Source organism: Conger conger, chromosome 13 (genome assembly GCF_963514075.1).
Source record: "Conger conger chromosome 13, fConCon1.1, whole genome shotgun sequence".
NCBI lineage: Eukaryota > Metazoa > Chordata > Actinopteri > Anguilliformes > Congridae > Conger > Conger conger.
This window is the reverse complement of record NC_083772.1, coordinates 18760736-18788166: the sequence shown is the minus strand read 5'-3', so window position 1 is coordinate 18788166 and position 27431 is coordinate 18760736. Positions and strand designations below refer to the sequence as shown.

Genomic DNA, 27431 nt, shown 5'->3' with positions numbered 1-27431 from the left:
ATTGCGTTTAAGTCACTGAAGATTACCTAATGATGACAAATATAATTTAAGACGGATTAGAAACCAGTACACCTGCCAACGGTGTGGTTCAATATTTGTATCTCATAATTGGAACTTCAGGGCCTTTCCCTGTCAAACTATGATTCAAATAACATTAGCACACTGGTCCCATGAGAGGCCTGGTCTATATAATCAATCAAAAATAAACTCTAATTCATTGCAGTGATCATTTAATTAGTACCTTTCCGACTTGAGATGAAAGCTACAAAAGAAAAATATGATTCAGTGGAAACCATAAGGTTCAGGCCTAATTATGCCAGGTCATGCAATGAAAAGCAAAATTCAAGACTGCCACATGAAGACATGACATTTTACCAGCTAGCTGCAAAGAGTGTATCTAGCAAGCTAGCTTTTAGATTTTGAAAGAATAGATACTATTTAAAATAATCAACAACAGAAACTAGAAAGAGCTACAACGTATTGATATAATAAAGTATTACGACCTGAAACTAACTGTTGGGAAGCACGAGCGGTTCCCAGATGTTCTTCCTACGGCTTACACGCGTGCATTAAATGCAAGCAGTTTTCACCCAGGGAAACTCACGTCAATGAAGATCCATTTCCACTTCATGCCGAAATCGTTATCGTCGAGCTAGCCTACCGAAAGTTTTAAATGTGTCCGTCAGTCGGGGGAGAATCAGCAAAAGAAAGAGAGCGGTGCCTGGGCCCACGTTATGAACATAAACACGGCGGAGAAGTCTAAATCCAGCACAATGTAACTACAGAGAAACGCTCAAAAGAAGCACTCAAATACTGTAACGCTCATGCAATGATTCAAGGCCATTTCCAAAATGGACATCCGCACCAGTTAACGCAAAAGCCGTTAAATAACCAACTGCAGTCTATAGCCGTCTTAAAAAAACTCAGAAAGTAAAGATTACCTAGGTAACGCGCCACTCGCACACCTTTATCTTTGCTGTAATTGATTACCTGACTTATTTGTTTAAAAAAGCGGCGACAAATAAATAATAATAATACCTATAATAAAGTCATTTTTCATATAACAAAGAATTGCTTCGAGCTGGTAGGGGGGGAATTAGGTGAACTGTTTCTTCTTTTATCACTGTGTTACAAGGCAGCCATCGAGTAGACAGATAAAATAAACTTGCAGTCAGCCAATTCTCTGGCACAGAATAGAGTGCAGAGTGAATATTACCTTGAGTATGCTGGAGAGAGAGAACATGGTCTTCTGTGATCAGATTCAAGCTTTGTAATGCACAGCTACAGACTGAGAAGTGTGACAGGTTCAAGGTAACAGAGAGTATATTGTGAAAATGTACCAACATTAACATTTTGGATGACCATGCTGGATTTTGTAGATTTCACACTGCAGGCTATGGCCAATGGGCCAAATGGCACTGAGATTAGACAATGCTGGACTGAAAAGTAGGCATATAAAGAATCTGGAAAAAAATAAGGAATAAATTATAAAGAAATGGAGAAGGGAGAAGAATAAATCAGATCACACCCAGGCTGGCACAAGTTGAAACGAGGCATTTATCACATTCAATTCATCTGTTGTCCCGAGTGAGAAACAAACACCTCGCCGTATCATACAAGCAATCACAAAGCCATATAATCTGATTTGTAACACCTCGTTGAAGACGTTACAGCGCTTTCCTTTGCTACTGTGCAGTCTGTATTCCATAAGGCACACAGTTCTATTCATGTTTGGTCATAATTCCCATTTTCTTTTCTCTCTCCCAATTTCAAATGAATCTGAATTTAATAATGCAGTTTTTCCCATTTCCAAAGGCAGGGACTATGACATGATCCATATCACACAGCTGTCAGTTATTGTGATAAACTAGATCTCTTTAATAAATATGAATGCATTTTTATTTATTTATTTTTCATGGACAACATACATTTTTATACTAGACTTATTTTTTAGACTTATTGGTCTTTCTACTGCTGTAGCCTATCTACTCTGCATACCACTGTTATAATGTGTGGTTATTTGCGTTAATTTGACCTTCCTGTCAGCTTTGACCAGTCTGGCCCTTCTCATCAGACCTCTCCCATTAACAAGGCATTTTTTCCCACAGAACTGCTGCTCACTGGATGTTTTTCATTTTTCGCACCATTCTCTGCAAACTCCAGAGACTGTTGTACGTGTCAATCCCAGGTGATCAGCAATTTCTGAGATAGTCAAACCACCCTGTCTGGCACCAACAATCATTACACTGTCAAAGTCACTTTTTTCCCCCCATTCTGATGGTTGATATGAACATTAACCAAAGCTCCTGACCCATATCTGCATGATTTTATGTATTGCACTGTTGCCACACAATTGGCTGATTAGATAATCGCATGAATATGTAGATGTAAAGTGCTCAGTGACTGCATATGGTATACATTGCTTAAGTTTAAGAAGATCAAACATATGCATTTCACACGAGTGTCTCGCTTGAGCTAATTTACAAGCCCAGTCCCTGGCTAGAAATTCAAAATCAACGTTTTGCGATAAATAGAAAGACAGACAGACAGACAGACCCTTCTTTCCAAAATGTACAGGTAATCATCACATAATCCACTTTGTGTGCTTTCATTATGGGGGTATTTATAAACTCCATTTACAGTCCACTTCATCCTGCGTATCACAATTTATTAACTGTACAAATCAGCAAATCCTGCCATGCTTCCTGGAGCTAATTATACTGCCTGATCAATACAGTCTGCTCAGGATCCCTTTCTGACCCAGCTACAACAGACTCTGTGCGGCCTCTCATTCAGTAATTGCACTAAATATATGAACAGTCGAGAGGCTAGGGCCAAGAGTAAATCGCATGAACAATGCATTTGCTAAGGAAATTTAATTTGAAAGACAATGACCTGTTTTCCTCTCTCCGACAGTAAATGCTATTCAAACTATTCCTGAAATGAATATTTTGGCACATGAAAATTTTTAAGAAACACATTTTTAGAAAGGTAGAGTATTTGCCCTTGTTTTGAATGTCCAGGACTGTGCGAAAGCTATTCCAGTGTCAGGGAAATGGCTGGAAGCTGGGCTGCTAATTGAAGCTTCAGCGGCGGCCATTTTAATGAGCTGCTAGCTATGCGCTGTCTGTGATGGCTGATCTCCTGTTTCGCGGTTCAGACGTGTGTGTCACGTGATCTCAGCTCTTAACACCTGCCTCCTGACAGACCCGTTCTTCCTGCTCTCCAAGAAAATTAATTAGCGATCGGACTGGTGCAAACACACGGCACTGTGTTTTAAAGATTTGAATCGGCCAAGAGGGGGAAAAAAAAAGCTGTTTAAGAGAAAAAATATTCCAGAATGTGCGTGTGTGTGTAAAGAGAGAGGGCAGGAGAGAGGTAATACAAAGAATCGGAGGCAAAAGTGCAGACTCTCGCATTAATTTCGGGGTATTTACATTCGTATCGGATGATCCGTGTAAGAACTGCAGGCCACGCACATAGAAACATACATCTGCTTGGCATCCACATGTGTTCATTGTTTGCAGCAATAGTGCATACAAATCATTGCTTAATACTCACGGAGTCATACGTAAATATAAACCCAATATGCCTGCCACAAATAGGTTGCTTTGCATACAGTGGCACATATAGAGAGATAAACATGTGGCAGATAATAAATAACCTGGCATGGGGAAAAATAAGACCTGCATCCTTATTTGTGAAACATGTGTGTACATATTCATCAGCATCACACCCCCCTCTGAGACACACGTTCTTGCTCAGTGCCTTTGGGGTATGCTGATAGGAGATAGTGGTACATTACATGTTATTTAGCTGATACGTTTATCAGAAACGACCTACAGATGATTAGACTAAGCAGGGGACAAACCCATCTGGAGCAATGTGGCGTTAAGGGGCATTGCACAAGGGCCTGACAGCTGCACTGGTCTTACTGCGGCTACACCGGGGCTTGAACCGCCAACCTTGCAGGTCCCAGTCACAGGAACAGCTGCTGTCCAAGGTCCTGTAGGAGTCCCTGTCTGTGGTTTCCTGCAGGAGAGACAATTGCACTAACCATAACAACAAAGAGCCAGAGCCTTTTCTGTATACAAGGCTGCTCGCTTTTCAAGTTTTATTTTCTCTGATTGATTAGCAAACAGGCAGGCGTGAGATTACAACGCGAGATTATCATTTTGACACACAGGGTACTGTTGAGGGCAAAGATATAGCTGACTCTCTGTGGCAGGGAACAGGAGCACCCCTGCTCTTCCCCACCTCTCCCTGTATCTGAGCCCCAGTCCAAGCTCCTCATGTCATCTCTGTTAATGAGCTCGTATGAATCACTTTTCAGGCACGAACACTAAATCTAAATTTAAACCAATTCTGAAGAGTTACACTGAGTAGTTTTTTTAAGGATTTGGTCCCTGGGGAATAGAACTTCAAAGCAGAACTAGAGTATCTCACATCTAAGCTCAGAACATCTCCACTTGAATATGAAAAAAACCAGCAGGATGGTGCATGCGCACGTACCTGCCGGCAAATGCCAAGTCCTTTAGTTATGGCCAGGGAAGTTCATTTTTCTGTGCAAAGGAAGTTCTGGTTCACTTCCAGCCCGTTCCGTAAGGAGTAATGCATCAGAAACGTCTATGTGGTGAGAATAAGAATAATCTCACATTACAATTGAGAGAAACAAAATAATATTGAGCTGGTTTTGTTGTCTCTTGGGACATCCATATGCTTGGCAGTATTTTCTTTGCCCCCCAGCTCCCCCCCCGTGATTTAATCCCCACTTTGCATTGCCTCCCCACCCACATGCATGCGCAGCTGCAGTGTCCACTGCCTGGAGGCTGTAGACAAGCACACACTCTGCTCACAGAGGCAGCCATGCTGCCAGCTGCCTAGTTTCACACCACGGCCCTACTTCCACAGACGTGTGTCAGAAGAAGAAGCATTATGTGCAGCTCTAGCCTCACGCTGTAGTTTCCTAATCAACCAGCAGGGGTCACTAAACAGCAGTGAGACAATGGGCTCATTCCAATCGCTTGTGTTATCTGTCCTTGTCTCCTCAGTTCTCCACGGACCCAGAAATTGATCATGGTCCTCTGTCTTTAAAGACATTCCAACCCCCTTTACTACATGCTCCTTGAGAGAGCTAGTACTGAGGAGCTAAGAGGCTCTCAAAGGATTCTTGCACAGGGAAAAAAGTAAGCCTCTTTTTTCAGAACACGTGACATATAAGCGATGGATCTGTGGGCCCACCTCTCCCCGTCTGCCTCAGCTGTGACCGCCGTGGCTTCAAACGGACGCGTGAAAGAGCCGGGACCTTCCTCCGTTTCTCCATCCTTCCCTTGCATCCCCGCAGGGGGAAAGAAGGGCAGGACGGTAGGTAAAAATAAGCGATGGGACCGAGCCCGTGGATCCCGGGCTGGCTGAACTCTCCCTCACCCTGCGCGACGGCGGTGCCAGCTTAACACGGCCCTGTAGGGCGGTGAGCCGCAGCGGGGCCTGGCAGAGCCTGGCAGAGACACAGCTCCGTTTCAACATGTCTCCAGATCTCCGCTGTGCCGTAAAAAAAAAAAACGCTGACTGCAGACTGCGGGCAGGGAGGCACAATCTGCGCTTTAATTACAAATAAACGACTGTATTTCCTACAACAAAGACATGCGACAAGGACTATTGATTCGGGGAACATGATTCCAGCAGAACCCGTCGTCTGACTACATCGCTTGGAAGAACGAACGACTGGTGAAATTAAGCAGTTTGTACCACAGCGATGTAACATAATGGAGTTCTTCATATTGCCACAGACTGAATCTTGTACAGGGTATCCGTATCGCATTTCAGCTGGAAATATGAACAAGTTGGCCTATGTAACTGCCTCAGACTGAAATGCAAGAGGACTCAGACAACCAAAATAAAGCAAGCGCATTAATTATTACAGCAAGTCAATACCATCGACCCATACCAATCTGATATATATATATATGAATGTCTAATTATCCTGCTGAAATGGTCTCTCTTTAACAGAAAGGCCTAGTGCAGTGAAACTGTGTCCATTTAAGAGATCACATGCACAATATCCTGAAACGAGGGCGGTCCATGAGCAGACTCGTGGGTAGTCCTTTTAAGGCACTGTTCTCGTGTGTAGATGGGCCACACAGTGTAGAATCAAACCCACACTGCGGCCATACTGACTGACCCGGACCTGGGTCAAATACGTAAGTGTTCTGGATCCAAATACTTTTCAATGCTTTACTGAGCTTGTCTGGCTTATCGGAAACCCAAGGAATACCCTGTCTTCGAGTTATCATGGTTGGCTCATTTGCACCAGGCAAGATCACTCAGGCACAGAAACGTATTTTAATTCAAAACAATTTGACCCAGGTCTGCTGCCAACACTCATAGCATTTCTGAGTGAGAGAGATATTTTCTGGACCTGAGGGGTGACTGCGTCTCATTGCTCACCAGTGACCAGTGCTGGTCCATCTGCCACTTACACTCTAAATAGAATGGTTCCAATAGGAACCCTGTGATTCCAATCTAGCTAAAGGGTTCTTTGTCAGGCACAATGGTTCTTTGTATGGGAGTTATCACACTTCACACCTATGACAGAGGGTTCCATAAAGAACTATAAAAGGTTCTGGCCAAAGAACCCTTTCAGAACCCTGTTTTCAGAGTGTACAGTCTGCTTTCTCAGGCTACACATGCAGTCTTCCTCCAGCTTGTGTCTTTCGGCGAGCTCAGTTTGTGCCCAGCTGAGTGAAACGAAGCATGATCTTCGCTTTTGGATCTTTCAGATGAGACACCCGCTGGTTTCTGCTCACCTGGATTAATAGAGCAGGTTACTGTGATGGACAGAGTCAGAAACCCAGGGGCAGACAGATGGAATAAAGAATAAAGTTCTTTAGTGAAGCAGTCTCGTAGTCAAAATACAGGCAGTGGTCAAAACCAGGTAGGCAGTCCAAAAAAACAAAAAACAAAGGGGCAGAGCAAACAGATAAGTCTGGGGATAGACACAGGTCAAACACGGGACGACTCAGCAAACAGTACATAAATCAAGATCCAACAGCGTAGTCAAGAAAATCAAAAACACCAAATCACAAAAACCAAGCAGGGAAATCCAGGGGTGAAATAGTCAAGAGCAGGCAAGCAGAAACAGACAGAAAGCGGGTCTGAAACAGAGAAGACCTGAAACAATCTAACAAAGAGTAACACACGAGGGCAAAATATAAAGGGAACAGGTAATGAGGAAGCACGAAACAGGTGAGCTAAACAAGTAAACGAGGGGATACACACACACACACACACACACACACAAACACAGGACAAACACAGCGGGATTCAGGGAATTGCGGGACGGACCATGACAGGTACAGAAGTGAGGAGGGCTGCTGATTTTTAGGTTTCCAAATTGGGAGAAAAGCGTAACATTTCAGGTGTTCCTCTATCCTGTAATTGCCAGGAATATAATGCTGTCTGACTGCACAGTTTACTCTATGGGGCTTCACCGTTTTTTTCCAGGATATTCCCGCTGTGCAGTACGTGGTGTGTGAATGTTTTTGCGTGTGGTACACCAGGATGTTCTTTTCCTCCCTCCCATGAGGCTGTGTGGTGTTTATCCAGGGAAATGGAGACACTGCTGTGTTGTTAAGGGGGGGGGAGGCCATGTTGTTATTTTCGGGTCGCAACTGCACAATTTGAGTCAGCTTTCTAAATGGATCCAATCTAGTAAATCATCGTTCAAAAAATGTGAAAGTTAATTTCATGGCGAGAGTGAAAAAATGAACTACTGTTCCGTGAATCGTGGCCAGATTAAAGATTGTGTAGTATATTTTCAAAAAGCAGTTTCTCTTACCAAAATGATGCATCTTCAAGAACTGCAAAAAATAACAATATTTCGATGCGACTCGAATCACTAACAAAATATATTGAACATCAAAATAAATCATTTTCACCTGCAAGAAATTCTCTGTTATTATCGGGAGCGGGGGATCTCTACAGAGGCAGGTGCATCAATCTCCCTGCGCAAACATAGAGGCTTTCACAAATAGTTAAATGAAAATAGAACTTTGTATTTCAAATTATTCTCACCAGCCAAAATCTTGTGAATTATTGACAATTCAGATCAGACAATCTGATCCAATTAACAAAATACAAAAGAAAAAAGTTCATTGACATTGCATCTGTCATTTCCTTTTTTTGGGGGATTTGAAAAGAGCAAACTTCTACATTGCCTTGCTAAACTGCTGCGTTCATAATTTAGTGCGCTGACATTTACCGGACATATAGGGGAGATGCGGAGATGTTTATTAATAAGGTAACCCTGGGGAAGGGAGAGACATCATTTACTGCAAGTCACATTAATAATCTTTGCATTGTAAATCGCTCTGAATAAGCACGTCAGCTAAATGCCACTAATGCCATTTTATGTGGCTGGGCTTAAATACCTGTCCCTACAGAAACCTCCATAAAACTGAAAACTCTGCGTGTCAGTTTGTGTAGACCCGTTGACTTAATTTGTGGAAGGAGCAGAGCAGTGATCAGAGTTAGAAGTAGACACAGATTAAGTCTGATGGATGATGTTGCTTCGGGAACAAGGCACATTCAAAAATGTACTTTCAGCATTCAGAGAATCCCGGGGAAAAGAGAAGTGACATCATCATGACTTTATAAATAAGGCACAGAAGTTTTCCCTGTTCCGTGTGGTCATATCTCATAATTTTGTTATAAATACGACTATTACAGTACTGATGACAAGTTTGCTGATATAAAAAAATTAAATGTCTTTTTCGATAGCTGAGACCAAACAGGTATGATTGGGCCGCATGAATTATTGGCAGTTTGCACCACAGAATAACCATAAATTCAACTGGCTGGGGGGATATAAAAGATTTTCAGTTTGTTTGTTTTGTTTAGTTTTTTTTTTTAAAGGGGGCATAGCTGGAATGTAACAAAAGGCAAGTCAAACAAAAAATATCAGGAAGTGTTATGACATTGTATTCCATGCAAAAGCACTGTACAAATAAAATTGTATTTCACTTAATTTAATTTATTTCACAGATGGCTGTCTACGTGTGGAACAGCTTTCCAGGTTAGGCAGTAGAAGTAGAGATTCCAGGCTCGATGTAGTGCTATAAAGCAGCTTGCTGCCAAACGGCGGGTATGCATGGGCTGAACAACCTGTTCTCCTCGTTAGGTATTAACATCTTATTATGTCCTTAAGTCGCTAGTGTTTGGGACAATCACTGGAACCAGTACAAGCTCTGTGTCTGGACAGCTTTTGGATTTTAGAAGCCATTTTGTTCTGGGACTGGGTCCAGTTCCCTGGTACCGGGTGGGCACCATGCCTGTGTTCTGTTCACTGGGCTCCTAACACAACAGGAGTCTCCCAGCTCCTCTCACTCAATGGCCAATCGGGTTCCATGCCTGGCAGGAGGAGACTCCAACAACTCCACAACCGTTAACTATCACAGCACACAGTACATATGTATGCACATATATACAAACATACTGTACATAAATACTACTGTATACACATACACATAAACACATACTGCACAGTGCACACACATGCAGTATATACATATCTACCTACCTACCTACCTACCTACCTAGCTACATACTGTACATAAGTACTACTGTATATACATACACACACATAAACACACATACTGCACAAACGTGTGTTTATGTATATATATATATATATATATATATATATATAACTACATACATACATACATACTGTACATACATATCTACTGTACATAAATCTACATACATTTCATATTCCCTGCTTTGATTAAGGCAGTACAGCCAGCTACAGTCTCTTTTTGGGAACTGGAAGGGGTCAGAGCCTAGCAGGGACTGAGCAGGCAGAGAGAGGCATGGGGGAAGAATAGGCTGCCAGATGCACGGCCCGTTCTGTGGAAATCTGAGCGGGATGATAAGGTCAGCGCTGCTGAAAGGTGGTGTGGGGATCTTTAATGGCCGTGGCGAGACAGGGCCTCAGCTCGACGTCTCATCTTAAGGGCAGGCATTGTCCTGCGGGGTGCGGTTCCACTGAGACCCGCTTAAACGGCCCTGATGAGGCCCAGGGGATTCATCAAAGCAGGCTTAAACAGTCAGGCCATCAGTCTCTGAGATCTGCTAAACACTCAGGCCATCAGAAGTGTAGGTTTTCAGGATAAGGACAAAGGTCAGAATATGTCACCGGGGCAACCTTGCCCTCAGAAACTGTTACAGCCATGGAAAAAAAAAAAAAATTCTTAACTGCCATAGGTCTGATTTGAATCAGTTAAGAAACTAAACTTTTCTTTTTTTGACCAAAGATATTAACCCACAAGGAAACTGATCTTTTCAAATGCCAGTTATCACATTCATAGTAACTGTCTCCAATTCTCTGGAAAGACACACATCTTTCATATGGAGTGTAAAAGGCTGACAGGCTACATGCAGTATATGGTACAAATGATCAAGGGAGAGTGAATCCGCCAGTTATGTACTCTAGCCCTCCAAAAACAAAAAGCAGTTTGATTTAAAACGATTAATACAGTACATGTTCTTATATTGAGTTGTTCAATATATGCATATATACTGGATGGAAATTTATATTGCACTTTATTTTTTTTAAAATGCACTGCATTTACATCTTTTAATCTTTTATTACCAAATGTAACCCTAAATTCCCATACGATGCAACCCAATTAGACACTATGCTAACTTATAACTTAATAAGTAATAATATATAATGAAATAAAATGAACATTTATTTTACATGCATTATTCATACTTTGTGAACTTTTTATGTCACTGAAGACACCCCTTGGTGTATATATTTTGTAAACTATGTCTCCTAGATACAAGGCTCATGTATATATGCATAGATGCTAATATATGCCAGTTGTGTATTTTTAAGCGAGTACTGCATTTTGCAGTATATTTTAATTGGATGTATTTTTCTGCTTTGGGTGAACACGGCTGAGGACTCGAGCAGTGATCGGCGGCCATTTTGTGGTGTGGCTGTGAGCAAAGGCTAGCGCTCCACAGGACTGGCCGTGTCAGGAGCGCTAACCTCAGAGAGTTTCTGCAGTGCAATTCGATCAGTATCATTTGAATATTCTCTGGAGCTCTCCCCATCTCATCAGCGCTGAAGCAGGGTTGGGGGGAGGAGGGGCGGGGGGCAGAGGGGGGGTGATGGGAATGTTCTGGCTGATTGCTGAAACTGGAAAAAAAGGGCCTTTCAAATTGAACACGGGGCTGGAAGTGGGCCTTTCAAATTGAACACGCAACAAGTCGGGCTTTGTAACAAACCCCTGCCACTCGGGAAAAGTCCAACTCGTGAGAAAGTTGGAACCAATAAGAAGAGAAATGGGCAAGGTCCTATAAATATTCATTTTGAGCCTTCTTTTTTTTTTTTTTTTTTTTTGCAGAAAAGCAATTCAAGCGAGCAAATTTGTTTTTAAGAAGAATTTAAGGGAATCGGGTTAAATCTGTCTCCCACCTAAACAGACCAATATGTGTTCATGAGGACGCCAGGTGCTGCTGCAATTTAGAATGTAAGATGATGTAGGATTGTTTAGCAGATGCTTTTCACTAAATAGACTTACTGAAGTACCTGTACTAGCACCACCTTCACCGTGCTCAAGAAAAAAACAAGAGGAGGGTGAGAAAATAGACAGACAGACACAGAGATAGACAGACAGAGATCTATAGACAGACTGAGAAATAGATAGGCCAATAGACAGACATACACAGAGATAGATAGATAGATAGATAGATAGATAGATAGATAGATAGATAGATAGATAGATAGATAGATAAATGTAGATACAGTGGTGTGAAAAAGTGTTTACCCCCTTTCTGATTTATTATTTTTTTGCATGTTTGTCACACTTAAATGTTTCAGATCAAATAAATTTAAATATTAGTTAAATATCAGAACCGTTTCAGCTTGAGGTCACGGACATTCTCCTTCAGGATATTTTGGTAGACAGCAGAATTCATGATTCCATTTATCACTGCAAGTCTTCCAGGTCCTGAAGCAGCAAAACAGCCCCAGACCATCACACTACCACCACCATATTTTACTGTTGGTATGATGTTCTTTTTCTAAAATGTCGTGTTACTTTTACACCAGATGTAATGGGACACACACCTTCCAAAAAGTTCAACTTTTGTCTCGTCAGACCACAGAGTATTTTCCCAAAAGTCTTGGGGAACATCAAGATGTTTTCTGGCAAAATTGAAACAAGCCTTAATGTTCTTTTTGCTCAGCAGTGGTTTTCGTCTTGGAACTCTGCCATGCAGGCCATTTTTGCCCAGTCTCTTTCTTATGGTGGAGTCATGAACACTGACCTTAACTGAGGCAAGTGAGGCCTGCAGTTCTTTGGATGTTGTTATGGGGTCTTTTGTGACCTCTTGGATGAGTCGTCGCTGCACTCTTGGGGTAATTTTGGTCGGCCGGCCACTCCTGGGAAGGTTCACCACTGTTCCATGTTTTCGCCATTTGTGGATAATGGCTCTCACTGTGGTTCGCTGGAGTCCCAAAGCTTTAGAAATGGCTTTATAATCTTTTCCAGACTGATAGATCTCAATTAATTTCTTTCTCATTTGTTCCTGAATTTCTTTAGATCTCGGCATGATGTCTAGCTTTTGAGGATCATTTGGTCTACTTCACTTTGTCAGGCAGGTCCTATTTAAGTGATTTCTTCATTGAGAACAGGTTTGGCAGTAATCAGGCCTGGGTGTGGCTAGAGAAATTGAACTCAGGTTTGATAAACCACAGTTAAGTTATGCTTTAACAGGGGGGGGCAATCACTTTTTCACACAGGGCCATGTAGGTTTGGATTTTTTTTCTCCCTTAATAATAAAAACCTTCATTTAAAAACTGCATTTTGTGTTTACTTGTGTTGTCTTTGACTAATATTTAAATTTGTTTGATGATCTGAAACATTTAAGTGTGACAAACATGCAAAAAAATAAGAAATCAGGAAGGGGGCAAACACTTTTTCACACCACTGTATATAGATAGATACACAGATATATAGCTGAATAGATAAATAGATACAGTATATAGATAGATGGATAGATAATAGATATATAGATTGACAGATCGATAGATAGATAGATAGATAGATAGATAGGTACAGTAAATAGATAGATAGATAGATAGATAGATAGATCAATAGATAGATAGACACAGTAAATTGATAGGTAGATAGATAGCTGGATAGATAGATATATCAAGTAAATAGATAGATAAGTAGATATATAGATAGATAGATAGATTGATAGACACAGTAGATAAACAGATTGGGGGGCCCGTCCCACCATAGGGGGTTGAGGGGCGTCGAGGAGCAGCTGGGATCTGGGCGGGGCGGGGCATCCCGCTAATACCTGCTAATGCTAATACCTCTCCCCATCTGGATCTCTCCATTTCCCTCGGGGATACCACACTCACGCCGTCACCCAGTGCAAGGAACCTCGGCGTGGTGATGGACAGCAGACTGTCCCTTTCCGAGAACATTGCGGCGGTGACCCGGTCTTGCAGGTTCTTCCTATACAACATACGGAGAATCCGCCCCTTTCTCACCCCCTACTCGACCCAGCTCCTGGTCCAAGCGATGGTTCTGTCCCGCCTGGACTACTGCAATTCCCTCTTGGCTGGCCTCCCAGCGTCTGCCATCAGACCCCTCCAACTCATCCAGAATGCAGCAGCTCGTCTGGTCTTCAACCTTCCCAAATACTGACACGTCACCCCCCTGCTTACTTCCCTCCACTGGCTGCCTGTCATGGCTCGCATCAAATTCAAAACATTGGTGCTAGCCTTCCAAGCAGTTAAAGGGTCTTCCCCAGCTTATCTGCAAAAAATCATCAGACCCTACACCCCTGCCAGACCTCTTCGTTCAGCCTCCACAGGCCGCTTGGCACCTCCCCCTCTCAGAACCTCCACCTCACGCTCACGACTACTGTCTGTTCTGGCTCCACGGTGGTGGAACGAACTCCCCGTTGAGGTCAGAACTATAGAATCCCTCCCCACCTTCAAGCGCAAGCTGAAGACACACCTCTTCAAACAGCACCTCTCCCCATCCCTCCCTACCTCCCTGTGAACCTTAATTGTTGTCTCTGTGACTTGTGTATCAGTATTTTAGTTGGCTAGGTAAGCAGTGTTTGGATAGTTAACTTTGGTGACTTTTGCTCTGTTTGTTTGTTTGTTCAAAAAAAAAAAAAAAAAAAAAAAAAATGGCCCTTGTCCTTATCTTTGTTGTACAGGTAGCAGTTGAAATTGTACTTACCTCTAGGGTCTTTCAGCGAACTTATCCCTGGTTATGGGTATGCACTTTGTTGTACGTCGCTCTGGATAAGAGCGTCTGCCAAATGCCAATAATGTAATGTAATGTAATGGTGAGGCAATGCGGAAGGGAGAGATGTGATTGGTGTGTCAGCCTCGTTGTCTGTGGACAGGAAGGGGCAGTGCCGTTCACAGCTGGGGATGATGCCAGGGTGAGGTGGGAGATGAGCACGGGCAGACACTGAGCTAAAGACAGAGAGCTGCTGAGGAGGATGGCCAGCGAGCCAGTACAAGAGTCCAGACGAGCGATACATTCCTGACCCATAGTTTAGAAAATACTTCTGTAGGCTAAAGCTAGTGAATCGAAGTTAATACGTGGGTAGTTAACATCCAATTGTAACATATCCAGTCTTACCCCAGAGATCTTGGATTGTGGAGTCTTGTTTTTTAGCTTGTGATATTTGAGTATCCTTTCTTGTAAACCTATTATCGTTGAATACAGACCAAAATACATTTCATTTCATTTCAAAGTAATGGTTTCTAATATAAATACATTCCTGTGCATGCAATACATATGTTTCAGAAAATAAACAATGGAGAGAATATGTGTGTGTGTGTGTGTGTAGGGGGCTTCTTGGTTTGTTCATGTGCTAATTAAATCCCATGAGGAATATAATATGCTGTGTGTTATTTCTTAACAGAACTGCTGCGGTGTGAGGATTAATGTTTGGGAACAGAACACACAATTGCAGAAATTGAATCTGTCTGACTGTTTGATTGGCACTAATTTAATTGTGAGGAAGTACCAGACATAATGTGTAGACGGGAAGTGTTTTACCTGCGATACGAGGCCACCTTTTGTCTCCTCTTAGCACAGTCTGCCCTGCTTCAGCGTATCGGATTGATGCCTATGCTTTTCTGTGCTGCTATTGCTTTGCAGTTCCACTGGCCTGCTAATCACATGGCAGTACAACACAATACTATGGTCTTACAGGCCGTCAGGAAAAGTGTGTGGTTTTCTGTTTACAATGCAAGGCAGGACAGCTTTGTTAAACTGTGTGGGTGCACAAGCGCACGCATGTCTAGCAGTCTATTTTGGTTTTTTTGATTATGAACTCATGGGTCAAGGTCCAAGAAATGTGTGGTTTTGGTTTTAGCCATTAAATCAGTCAAATGCTGAGTGAACCAATATATATTTTTTATTATATATAGTTTGTGGCCTTCATTATGTTTTATTTTGTTTTTATATATGTAAGTTCAAAATAAAGATTATCAAATCAAATCAAATCAAAACCATTACAACTTGCACAATTCCAGGTAAATTAAAGACTTGTCACGAGAGATGTGCACATGCAAATCTGTCACACTATGAAACACATTTTTTTTTATTTTACACAAATCTTTCCCTCATTTTTTAAAAAGCATTCTCATTATCAGAGTGCCATTGAGGAAGCATAGTTTCATTGAGCTTACATAATACCCATTGCTTAACATCTGTCTTCTCTATATTGCAATTACAACATAAAACAGTCCAATAATACATAGAGCATACTCATTATTAACACCCCGAAGTAATAATTTATTTCTGTTTTTCTAACTCAAATAAATTGCGGACAACTAAAGAAAAGCTAAAAATAAAAACACAGCCGGTTTGCCTATGGGGACATCTTCAGAGAATGGATCTAGAATGGATCGAGGCAATGTGTGAGCTTGCAGGATGTGGCATAGCTCACATCCTCAATTATGTCTGCAATTATGATTTCACCATAATTTCCAAACAAATTGTGGCTCAGTTACAATGTTCTCCTCAGCAATGTGTTGGGTGATACTTGCAACTGTTTGTCAACTTTGTGAACTTTTTCCAAATATAAAATGTATTCCCAGTTGGAAAGGCTCAATAGTACTAGAGGTACTACTATTCCACAATGTTAGATTTGTGTGAAACAATTGATGTTCAGATTCTCAGACTTCATTTAAGGGATGCATTTTGGTTTCACCATGTAAAAATGACAGCATTTTTATACATAGCCTCCCATTGCAGAACTGTATTTTTTTATTGGACTGACCCCCATTCCCAGAGGGCAGTGCAAAATACATACTGTATATACTGCTGCTCTCTTGTTTCAGATTATCTCTGGAGTTAATGAACTGTACCTTTAAAAACAAACTTCAGGTGCTTTAGATAGATCAGCAAATCAGACTTTAAGCAGCCTTCAATCTCATAAAAGAACACATAGCAGAAACGGTAGACACTGCCGCTAAATGTACCTTGAAATTGCATCGTGTCGTTTTGCGAGGGAACAAGCGTAGATCAGTGACCGTGATGACAGCTCATCAGGCATGTGGGTCGGGCAATGAACCCAAGGTAGATATGGTCACGTTTGTGAATCTGAAATGGGAAGGGTGAGCTTCAGCATATGTTTTTGGAAAGGGCACGTCTTTGCCAACTCAACCAGAGACTCTAAATCAGGGCTGCCCAAGCCTATTCCTGGAGGCCTAACAGATACTGTATGTTTGGACATACAAAATAGATCATGTTGTTTATTATTATATGCAGCCTTTTTCCCCCATTTTTATTAAGGGTGCCAATAATTCTGGAGCCCACTGCATTGCAGGGCTGCCCAACCCTGTTCCTGGAAATATACCTTCCTGTAGGTTTTCATTCCAACCCTACTGCAGGCTGAAATTAACCAGCTAAACTGATGCAGGAATTCCCCTGGATAACAGTGAGCAAATTATATCATTGAAATTAATATTTGTATAAAATAGAGTAAACTCAATGATTTGACAGCATTAATTTAGCTGATTGACCTCTCATTTCTGTAATTACTCAAAATGAGTGTACTTCTAACAGTATGTTTTCAAGAGTGTTCATTGAATTGTAATGCGATACCAGCCTTACAAGGGGCCATTAGTGATTGACAATGTATTTTACAATTGAATAACACCCATTATTAGGTTTTGTTCAGTTACTAAGTGCCATATACACATGACCTAATGAAATACTGATGAGGTAAATTTAATTAAGATTAGGTCCCATACCATAGCAGTGGTGTTCATTGATATTGATACAGTCATGATTATTGCATTACAACCTGGATGTGTGGGCACATAAAATCGGCTGAAATTGACATTCTGAACATCCACAGTGTGTGAAAGCCAGAACGCCACGTTTAGCACCGATAACTGTCTGAATTATGTCCTGGGATCTTTAATGACTACAGTGAGTCAGGACCCTGGTCTCTGATTTGAAGCATCTTCAAATCACAGTCCCCGAGAGTAGAGAACTGCTGGTTTACCTCCGAGTCAGGAGAGAAGACAGCCGCACTAATTGTTCAGTTACAGTAATTGCCCGGGTGAAAAGAAAACCAGGTCCGGATTTGGATTTGAGGGCCGTCACTTGATGATTCCTGGTCTAGACTCTCAGCTGAAGGATGATAACCTCCACAGCACAGTGCCCGCTCTCTCAGGGGCTTCCAGAGGGAAGAGTGCCCCTAACTGGTTCACCAACAACAGCAAAAAATCCCAGGTCCCCCATCTAAGCCCACACCTTCTAAGATTCAGACGTTTGCTGTGAGATGGATACAAGTTAGAATTGTTCATGTTCATAAAAAAAACTCCCACAATGCAGCAGATCCACATCATTAATTTCACCTAGACCACTGTTTTATCGTTATCATCGTATAGAAGAAGAAGAAAAAGCAATCGCTCATACAGTTACGAATAGTTCAATAGATCAAGCAATAGTTCATGCAGTTGCTTTGTTTTACAAACTGACTTTTTTGTTTTACAAGCTCGCGTCCTTAAAAGTCCACAGTGGACTACATTCTGCTTTCTTCTCTCTGGTTGTTCTGAGCTGAGCTGAGGAGAGCCTGCCCTGATCCTCAGTCTTTTTGGAGGGTTAAAGCAGAGCTCGCCTCTCTCCCAGACGGCAGAGTGCAGAGACACTGATTAAAGCTTGGCGTCTGCCTCTCTCCACCTCTTCTCTGACCTTCAGCGCAGTCCTAGCCGACGGCCTCATGGCACTGGCAATAGCCACGCAATTCAGGCAGAAAATCAGTCAATACCAGCCCATTAGTGAAATATGGGAGATTGCACTATGCACATTTGAAAGTAATTGCATTTCAGATGGAATCCCTGCCATTTTTTCTTTTCATCTGCCGTGATTATTGAGTCAAGCTTTTGTGTTTTCTTTGGCAAAGGTCAGTCGGTAGCAGTGAAGTGTTCTTGTAAAAAAGTAGAGGTTTTTAACATCACTTTCATATGTCATTCAACTATGTGTGTCTATGCTTTTCATACAAGACCAGTATCTGTGGTATCACTCGCTTGCTATGCCAACTCAGAGTGAGAACTCACTGGGGCTCCTCTGAGCCCAGTTTAACAGCCTCCATCTTCCTTCTGGATAGTGTTATAGTTATAGATGTGCAAAGGCTATTTTTCTGCTGGTACGTTCTTTTGTTACAAACAAATTGTTGGCAGTTTAATATTACATGAATATAAAAATAAACCTCTAAGTGGATAGGCTACAGCAGCAGAAGACTTAATAAGTCGAAAAAACAAGTCTAATAAAGTGCTCACTGAGTGTATATTTTGTTATTTAGCTGATGAGTTTATCCAAAGTGATTTACAGTTGATTAAACTCAGCGACATGTGGGGTGACATGGCTCAGGCAGTAAGAGCAGTCGTTTGGCAGTCGGAGGGTTTCCGGTTCGAAGTGTCCCTGAGCAAGACACCTAACCCCCAAATGCTCCTGACGAGCTGGTCGGCGCCTTGCATGGCAGCCAATCGCCGTTGGTGTGTGAGTGTGTGTATGAATGGGTGAATAAGAAGCATCAATTGTACAGCGCTTTGGATAAAGGCGCTATATAAATGCCAACCATTTACCATTTACCATTGAAGCAGGGGACATTGCTCAAGAGCCCAACAGCTGCACAGATCTTATTGTGACTACACCGGTGCTTGAACCACAAACCTTAAGGGTCCCAGTCATGCACTAGGCTAAGGTACAATCTACCCCCGATACAAATCTAGATACTAATAGATTAGATACCAACCTCCTCGGTAGGACTAGGCGAATTATGTGAAACGTGAACCTACCTGCCCGTCTGTATTGAGCTGAAGTGTGATTGATCGTGTTGTTATTGTGTGTCTACGGTGCCTGTGGTAAGGCCTAAGACAGTTCTCCTGCCGTGGATGAAAAATAGTTCTGGCAGTGTAATGGTATAATGGCTAGGGACCTGCGCTAGTAACCTGAAGGTTGCAGGTTTAATTCCCAAGTACACTGCTGTTAACCTGAATTACTTCAGCATATATTCAGTGGTATACAGTAAATGGGTACTGTGTAAGAAGGTGCTGAAGGTGCTCTGGGTAAGTGTTTGCTAAATGGCTGTAATGTAATTTGTATTGTGTCACTCCTAAGCTCTTAATTTTCTCACACCATCTAAGCAGTGAGTCAGAAAAAAGGAGAACTAAACGTTGATTTTGTTGTGGACTGTGAGCAGCAGATATTGTGGTGTAATTACCATGAATGTGATTATGGTAAGTGTTGATTACCATGAATGTGATTATGGTAAGTGTTGATTACCATGAATGTGATTATAGTAAGTCTTCATTCTTTTGAGACTGCATATAAGATGCAATAACCATACAGGGGAAGACTCCTGAGTATAGCTATTTTCAACAGACACTGCCAAATTTAATCAGCGTGCAAATTCTGAATGAGAATGGGCAATGAGAAGTCTTAACGGATTACACCGTTACACAAGACTTAGAAAGTGTGATGAATTGCATGTTTGGAATAAACAGATGTGTTAAAAACCAACAAGTAGACAAATACACAAGAGCCATTGTTTTATGTAAAGAGGGAATGGAATGAAGGGGTGATATCCCCCTGTGTCCAGGTATGGTTCCCGTCTAGAAGTGTGACCACCTGCTCCTGTCTCTCTTTAATATGCCCACTGGTCACACTCTTCAATACGGTTCAGGAATTGGCATCAACTAATGTAGTTGTTACCACAAATGAATGATGGACAAATACATTAACTCAGCATGAAATTAACATTTCATTTGTTAGTGCATTTGTTAACAGCTAACGTGTTGTTACATAATATTTATACATTAGCATACCATAGGAAAAACTTAGTTAGCCATAAACAAAGAACTGACTTTTTCCATTCCAATATGAATTGGCAATAACTAGTGTTGCTGTTAACATGAATTAATGATGTACAAATACATTAACAGAGCTGTACGAATTAAATTATCATAAGTAGTTAGTTAACATGAATTCATGACAATTCATGGAACCTTATTATAAGGTGTTACCAGCTCAGTATTGATTTTCCCTCTGTACCTCAGCATGTGGTGAGTGGCCATAAGGATGCTTTGACACAGTGAGGGTAGTTATAGCAGATGCTTTGCTAGACGCAGTGAGGGTAGTTAAGTTATGGTGCCTGTGGTAAGGCCTAAGACAGTTCTCCTGCCGTGGATGAAATATAGTACTGGCAGTGTAATGGTATAATGGCTAGGGACCTGCGCTAGTAACCTGAAGGTTGCAGGTTTAATTCCCAACTGGTACACTGCTGTTAACCTGAATTACTTCAGTGTGTATTCAGTGGTATACAGAAAATTGATATTGTGCCAGAAAAAAGTAGTGTAAGAGCATTTACTTCTAACAGTAGCAAACCCCCCCTCAGCCCCTACGACCCACATCATTGGCGGAAACAGCCCTGGGATAGAGGATGGGGGGGCGGGGCGGGGGGAGAGGGGCACGCGCAGACCCTGGTGACCGCGTAAGGCGCGAAGCCGAGGGTGTTACCCGGGGGACGCCACAAGTCACTTCCTGTTTGCGTGCGGCCGGAGAGAGATGCGGTTTCCACGTGAGCTCACAGACGTAGCCGCGGCAACAAGGCGGAGGGGGGCAGTAATGACAGCAGGGCGGGTGGGCGGGGTGGAGAGGTGGAGGCTGGGGAGGTGAGATGACATCACCCGAGGTGCCTCTTCGGGGGGCACGGGTGTTACAGCAGATAAATCAACAGCGGCTGGGTGACAGCAATTACCCAATTTCCCTGACATGGCCCTGCCGTGTTTGGATACGCAGCGTCTTAGAGGGGCCTCTGGCTCCATGCTGCAAGGACCAAGACCTGCTTTTAATCCTGGTTATGAAGGGACCAGAAAAATGCCTCTGCTACACAGAGGCAGTGAGAGGCTCCTCGTTTTGAGTTTCATGTTAATGCTCAAACGGTAAAAATGTCTTGTTTCAACTGAAAAAAGTCAGTGTCCATACTGCTCAATTAAAAATTTTGTGATTTTAGAAGAGTTGTTTATACTAATTAGTATAAAATTAGGTCAACTTAAAAAAAATTGTGTTTAACCAGACAAACGGTAATATCTGAGATTCACTAACCTTGAGCTGTAAAAAACTTTTAAAAGTTAGTGACCGCACTGCCTAAATAAAATGTTTATTTTTATTATTTTGAGTTGGAATTAGGAGTTTTTTACAGCTCAAGGTTAGTGAATCTCAGATGTTACAGTTTGTCTGGCTAAACATTCAGCAGAAAAAATATATTTCTTACCATATGGAATACTAATGATGATGATGATAATGTTTAATTAAAATAAAAAAATAATTATTAGGTAGATCTGTACATCAACTTGCATAAGAGCATGTAGACATAGTCAAGAGGTTCAGCTGTTTTTCAGACCAAATGTCAGAATGAGGAAGAAATGTGATTTAAGTGACTTTGACCGTGGAATGATTGATGGTGCCAGACAGGGTGACTTGAGTATCTCAGAAACTGCTGATCTCCTGGGATTGTCACACAGAACAGTCTCTAGGGTTTACAGAAATGTGTTGTTAATGAGAGAGGTCAGAGGAGAGGGGTCAGACTGGTCAAAGCTGACAGGAAGGTGACAGTAATGCAAATAACCACACATTACAACAGTGGTACATAGAAGTGCATGTCTAAACACAAAACGCGACCAACTTTTGGGTTGATAGATGACATTGACAATAGTTACATTACACAACATGCGGCAGGCGCTCTTATCCAGAGTGACATACAGTTGATTAGACTAAGCAGGAGACAGTCCCCCCTGGAGCAATGCAGGCTCAGGTGGTAAGAGCAGTGGTCTGGCAGTCAGACGGTTGCTGGTTCGATTGTGCCCTGGGTGTGTTGAAGTGTCTCTGAGCAAGACACCTAACCCCCAATTGCTCCAGACGAGCTAGTTGGTGCCTTGCATGGCAGCCAATTGCTGTGTGAGTGTGAGTATGTGTGTGTGTGTGTGTGTGTGTGTGAGAGTGTGAGTATGTGTGTGTGTGTGTGTGTGTGTGTGTGATTGGGTGAATGAGAAGCATAAACTGTACAGTGCTTTGGATACAGGTGCTATATAAATGCCTACCATTAAATAACAAATTATAAGAATTTATTTTGCCTGTCTATTCAGCATCCACCTGCCGGCTAACTGCCAACCCTAGTCTCAAAACTCACCTTTTCAAATCACACAACAGTGCTTCTATTTAGCTCAAGGTTTCTATTTTATATAAACAAAGTACCCTTCTCTCTCTTTACTCTATCCACATGTCTTGAAGCAATCACCTTGAGGGTGAGATGCACTTCTATAAGTTGCTCTAGCTAAAAGCCTCTGTTAAATAATTAAATTATGACTTATACATACAGTAACTTGTATATCACCAGGGTTTTCAGGAGTGAAGTGTGGCCATGGGAAACCACATTGTACCTCATTATACAAATTCACTTCACTTCACGGACAGTCTTGTAAAATAAGGTGCACAGCAGAAATGTGTTTTATGTAGACGGCATTGTACAAAAACATATTTTATTTGGTCTGGAACATAAGGAATAATACAGACAAAGAATGCTATGAGAATGTTGAACAGGATCGACAAAAGAGTTGATGAGCAACTGTATCTGAAGAAATGTAGTGCATAAATCAATTCTACTTTCACTGCCTATATAAAAGGATTATGTTTAAGTAAGGGTCTTTAGAGAATTTGGCATGTGTTATACATATATAAATCACTTCATCATCTAAAGATAATGACCTGATGAGTGTCATAGAAAGTGTTTGCTGAAGACTTCAAAGGCTGATGGGTCTAATTGTGCTGAGGAGTAACAGGACACTCATCCATTTTGAAGGTTTTCATCTTCTTGATTAAACTCTGAATTAGATTGTCTTGAAAACCATCCACAGCCAAAGCCCATTCAGTCCAATGCTGCTATTACACATTTATAAGAATAATGGTAACTTTTCCTTTAGTGTAAACATATTTGTCATTGTATATGGTGATGTATAACACACACAAGCATGCATGCACACACACACACACACACACACACACACAATTGCACACACGCACATTTCATTGCTCATGAATGTAAAGGGAATGTAAATGGCCTAGCTCTAGCTTTGCCCTTGTATTGTACGATTTACTGCCTTAAAAGTCACTCTGGATTAGAGCATCTACTGAGTGTCTAAATGTACAGTAAATGCAGCACAATGGATGGAAGCTAGGCTCAAGTCAAATAAGTGTGGCACTTATTGCACAATTTTCTAGTGCTCATACAGTCATATAAATAGGTAATATGCTAAACAGTATGCTGAAGATAATTTACTGTATGTAGGTCACCCTGGATGAAAGTAAGAGGGCTTCAGTGGTGACTAAGGGGACTCTTTTAAAGAGAATAAAAAAAGAAAACAAGGTGCATTAACCCAGGGTCCTTCTGATATTCCAGGACATTTTATGGCCGTTGGCATTTCGTGGTATTTCCACAGTGTCAGTGAATTATGAGCGTGACTATTTCAAACAGGAAATCTGGAGATTCAGCGGAGCTTGTCTCCCTGGTAACCGGTTTCCCACAGTCAAATGTGTAAGTTGAAAAGAGACCATTCTAGACACACCAGCAAGTTGGTCTTAGGAAAACGGCTGTTTATTCCTAATGAAATGATGACTTTCTTCATCACACAAACAGGAGATAAAAGTGTTATGATGAGAAACCAATGCTCAGCCAAAATGCAATTTAATCCACTTTGAATTTCCATATGTTCACACCTTCATAATAATCCTACAACTCACCCAGAAAGGTATTTTATATGACTAATAAAAGGGCAATATGGAAATGAAAATTGGGATATCTGCAGGTAGGCAGTAAAGGCCAGTGGTGAAGTTTATTTGCAGCTGCACATACACATACACACACAAACACACACATGCACACACACACTCACTCATGCACACAAATACTTGCACACACATACACACGCACATACACACATACATACACGCACACTCACATACGTACACACACACACTTACTCATGCACACACATACACAAACATACATTTGCACACACACACACACGCGTACACACACACACACACACACACACTTACTCATGAACACACATACACAAACATACACTTGCACACACACACACACGCACACACACGTACACACACACACACATTTACTCATACACACACATACACACGCACAGGCACACACACTCTCACTCATGCGCGCACACACACTCGCACACACACTTGCAAACACACACTCATGCACACACAAACACACACACTCACACACACGTTTATTTGCAGCTGCACACACACACACATACACACACTCACACACATGCACACACGCACACACACATACATACACACACTCACACACATGTACACACACACCCACACACTTACTCATGCACACACATACACAAACATACACTTGCACACACACACACACACACTCATACACACATACACACGCACACACACTCTCACTCATGCGCACACATGCACTCGCATGCACACATGCAAACACACACACAAACACACACGTACACACACACACACACACACTCACACGCAAACACACACACACACACACACACACACACACACACCTCCTGCAGTCTGGCCGTAGGGTGGTGTGTTATGTTCCAGGGCTAGAACCATTTCTGCCGTTCATCAAGAGATCTGATCCGTGCATGAAGCCTTATCACCACAGGAATCTTACTGTTGTTTTAAAGAACCCATGGCACTTCCACAAAGCCTGTCTGTCATCTGATCTGGCTAGCGCATCTGAGTGGCTTTGCCATTTCTCGCTTTCCCCACTCACATCGATCCCCTGGGTCAGCTGACCAATGTGGTAAATGTAAGTAAACAATAAATACAAATATATTAACATAATATAATATAATCTTGGGGCACTTATTTGCAGTCACAAATATGTTCACTCAGGTACACTTTGCTACAGTTTTGAAATCAAATGTCCACTGGGGGTGCTAAAGAGGCAGGCTTGACCAGTCCACTGGTTTACAGTAGCTGTTCAATTTAGAGGTTAACACGTTAGCTTCTACCATTTTCAATCTGGGTTTGAAAGGCACATTTATACAATAACACAACAGACTGCTTGGGGAAAATACAACAAACTATGGCATATTGAAACTGATCAAGGAGGTGGGTTTGGGGAAAGGCAATATTAATTCCTATTTTTCTAAACCTTCTTAATTAATCTTTTATTTTGTTGTTACATTTGCACAGCCACCACATGGCACTAGCTAGTCTAGTGCCATCAAAATGGGTACTGCTGAAGGATTTGGGGTGGCAGGGGGGAAGTTATTCTATGTTTCTTTTTCTGAATTGAAAAATAATTGTAAAAAATTGACAGCAAAAAAAAATTAATACAGAAATATATATATATATATAGAGGGCGGCACGGATGGTGCAGTGGGTAGCACTGCCGCCTCACAGCAAGGAGGTCCTGGGTTCGAATCCCCGTCGGCCGGGGCCTCTCTGTGCGGAGTTTGCATGTTCTCCCCGTGTCTGCGTGGGTTTCCTCCGGGAACTCCGGTTTCCTCCCACAGTCCAAAGACATGCAGGTTAGGCGGATTGGAGAGTCTAAATTGCCCATAGGTATGAGTGTGTGAGTGAATGGTGTGTGTGCCCTGTGATGGACTGGCGACCTGTCCAGGGTGTATTCCTGCCTTTCGCCCAATGTATGCTGGGATAGGCTCCAGCCCCCCTGCGACCCTGTTCAGGATAAGCGGGTTAAGATAATGGATGGATGGATGGATATATATATATAGATATATATATATATATATATATATAAATATTGCGGGTGACTTTGACTCAGGCAGTAAGAGCAGTCATCCGGCAGTGGGAGGGTTGCTGGTTCGCTTCCTGCCCTGGTTGTGTCAAAGTATCCCTGAGCAAGACACCTAATCCCCAAATGCTCCCAAAGAGCTGGTTGGTGCCTTTCATGGCGGCCAATTGCTGTTGGTGTGTGAGTGAGTGAGCATCAATTGTACAGTGCTTTGGATAAAGGTAGCAAAGCGCACCAGTGAGAATATAATCATGGGTCTCAGGTACACACTGTACTGGCCATGGGACTGGCCAGTTTTTGTTTGTTCGCGGAGTGTGGTCGAGTCAATAAAAGGATATAAATTTGCGCAAATAAATTTTCCAGCATTATTCAGGAATTGGGGTGACCAAACAGATTTTAATTGAACAGTTGGCTCAGCATAGTCAGTCGTGATTAATTTATGAGATTTACTAAATCTTCCAAAAAGTACAGCATCGACTGCAAAGATACAGAATGCCTGGACACACTTCTGTAAACTTCCAAAAGAAAGTGTGTGTATGTGTGTGTGTGTGTGTATGTGTGTGTGTGTGTGTGGTGGGGGGGGTTATCTCAGAATATGGAACAAAAACCAAAAACATATAGCTGCATCAAACCACATCAGTCAAAAGAGGCATCAAACATACATTTTCAAATCATACTATCACATTTTATTTTCACATTTCCACACTTTTTAGCAGTTGAGAAAAGGTTTTGCCGCAAATAACATTCCCGAACATGACTGGCATTCTGAGCATTCGTTGTGCCAATGAAATGCTGAACAGAGGGATATTTTTAACACGAGTATTGCGTTATGCAATACAGAGGTTAAGGTCCAAGCTTAGTCATAGCAGATAAGAGAGTACAGTGCATCATTGTTAGATGATGTTCCAGGGACCATCACGAGTTCTCAGGGCAGAGGGAACAAGCCCTCTCTTCTGCATTCTGGAATGTGTGGACATTCTGAACACTCTAATGCTGATGTCACAATCACTACTGCTAAC

General features: G+C 42.0%; 1 protein-coding gene across 1 annotated transcript in view; it reads left to right on the top strand.

The window, feature by feature from the left end:
• Positions 1–5223: 5223 nt before the first annotated feature.
• Positions 5224–27431, top strand: part of LOC133107363 (F-box only protein 40) — a 50667-nt gene continuing 28459 nt past the window's right edge. Inside the window, exon 1 of the mRNA XM_061216354.1 lies at positions 5224–5364. Coding sequence (XP_061072338.1) covers positions 5224–5364 — 141 coding nt within the window. The remainder of the gene's footprint in view (positions 5365–27431) is intronic.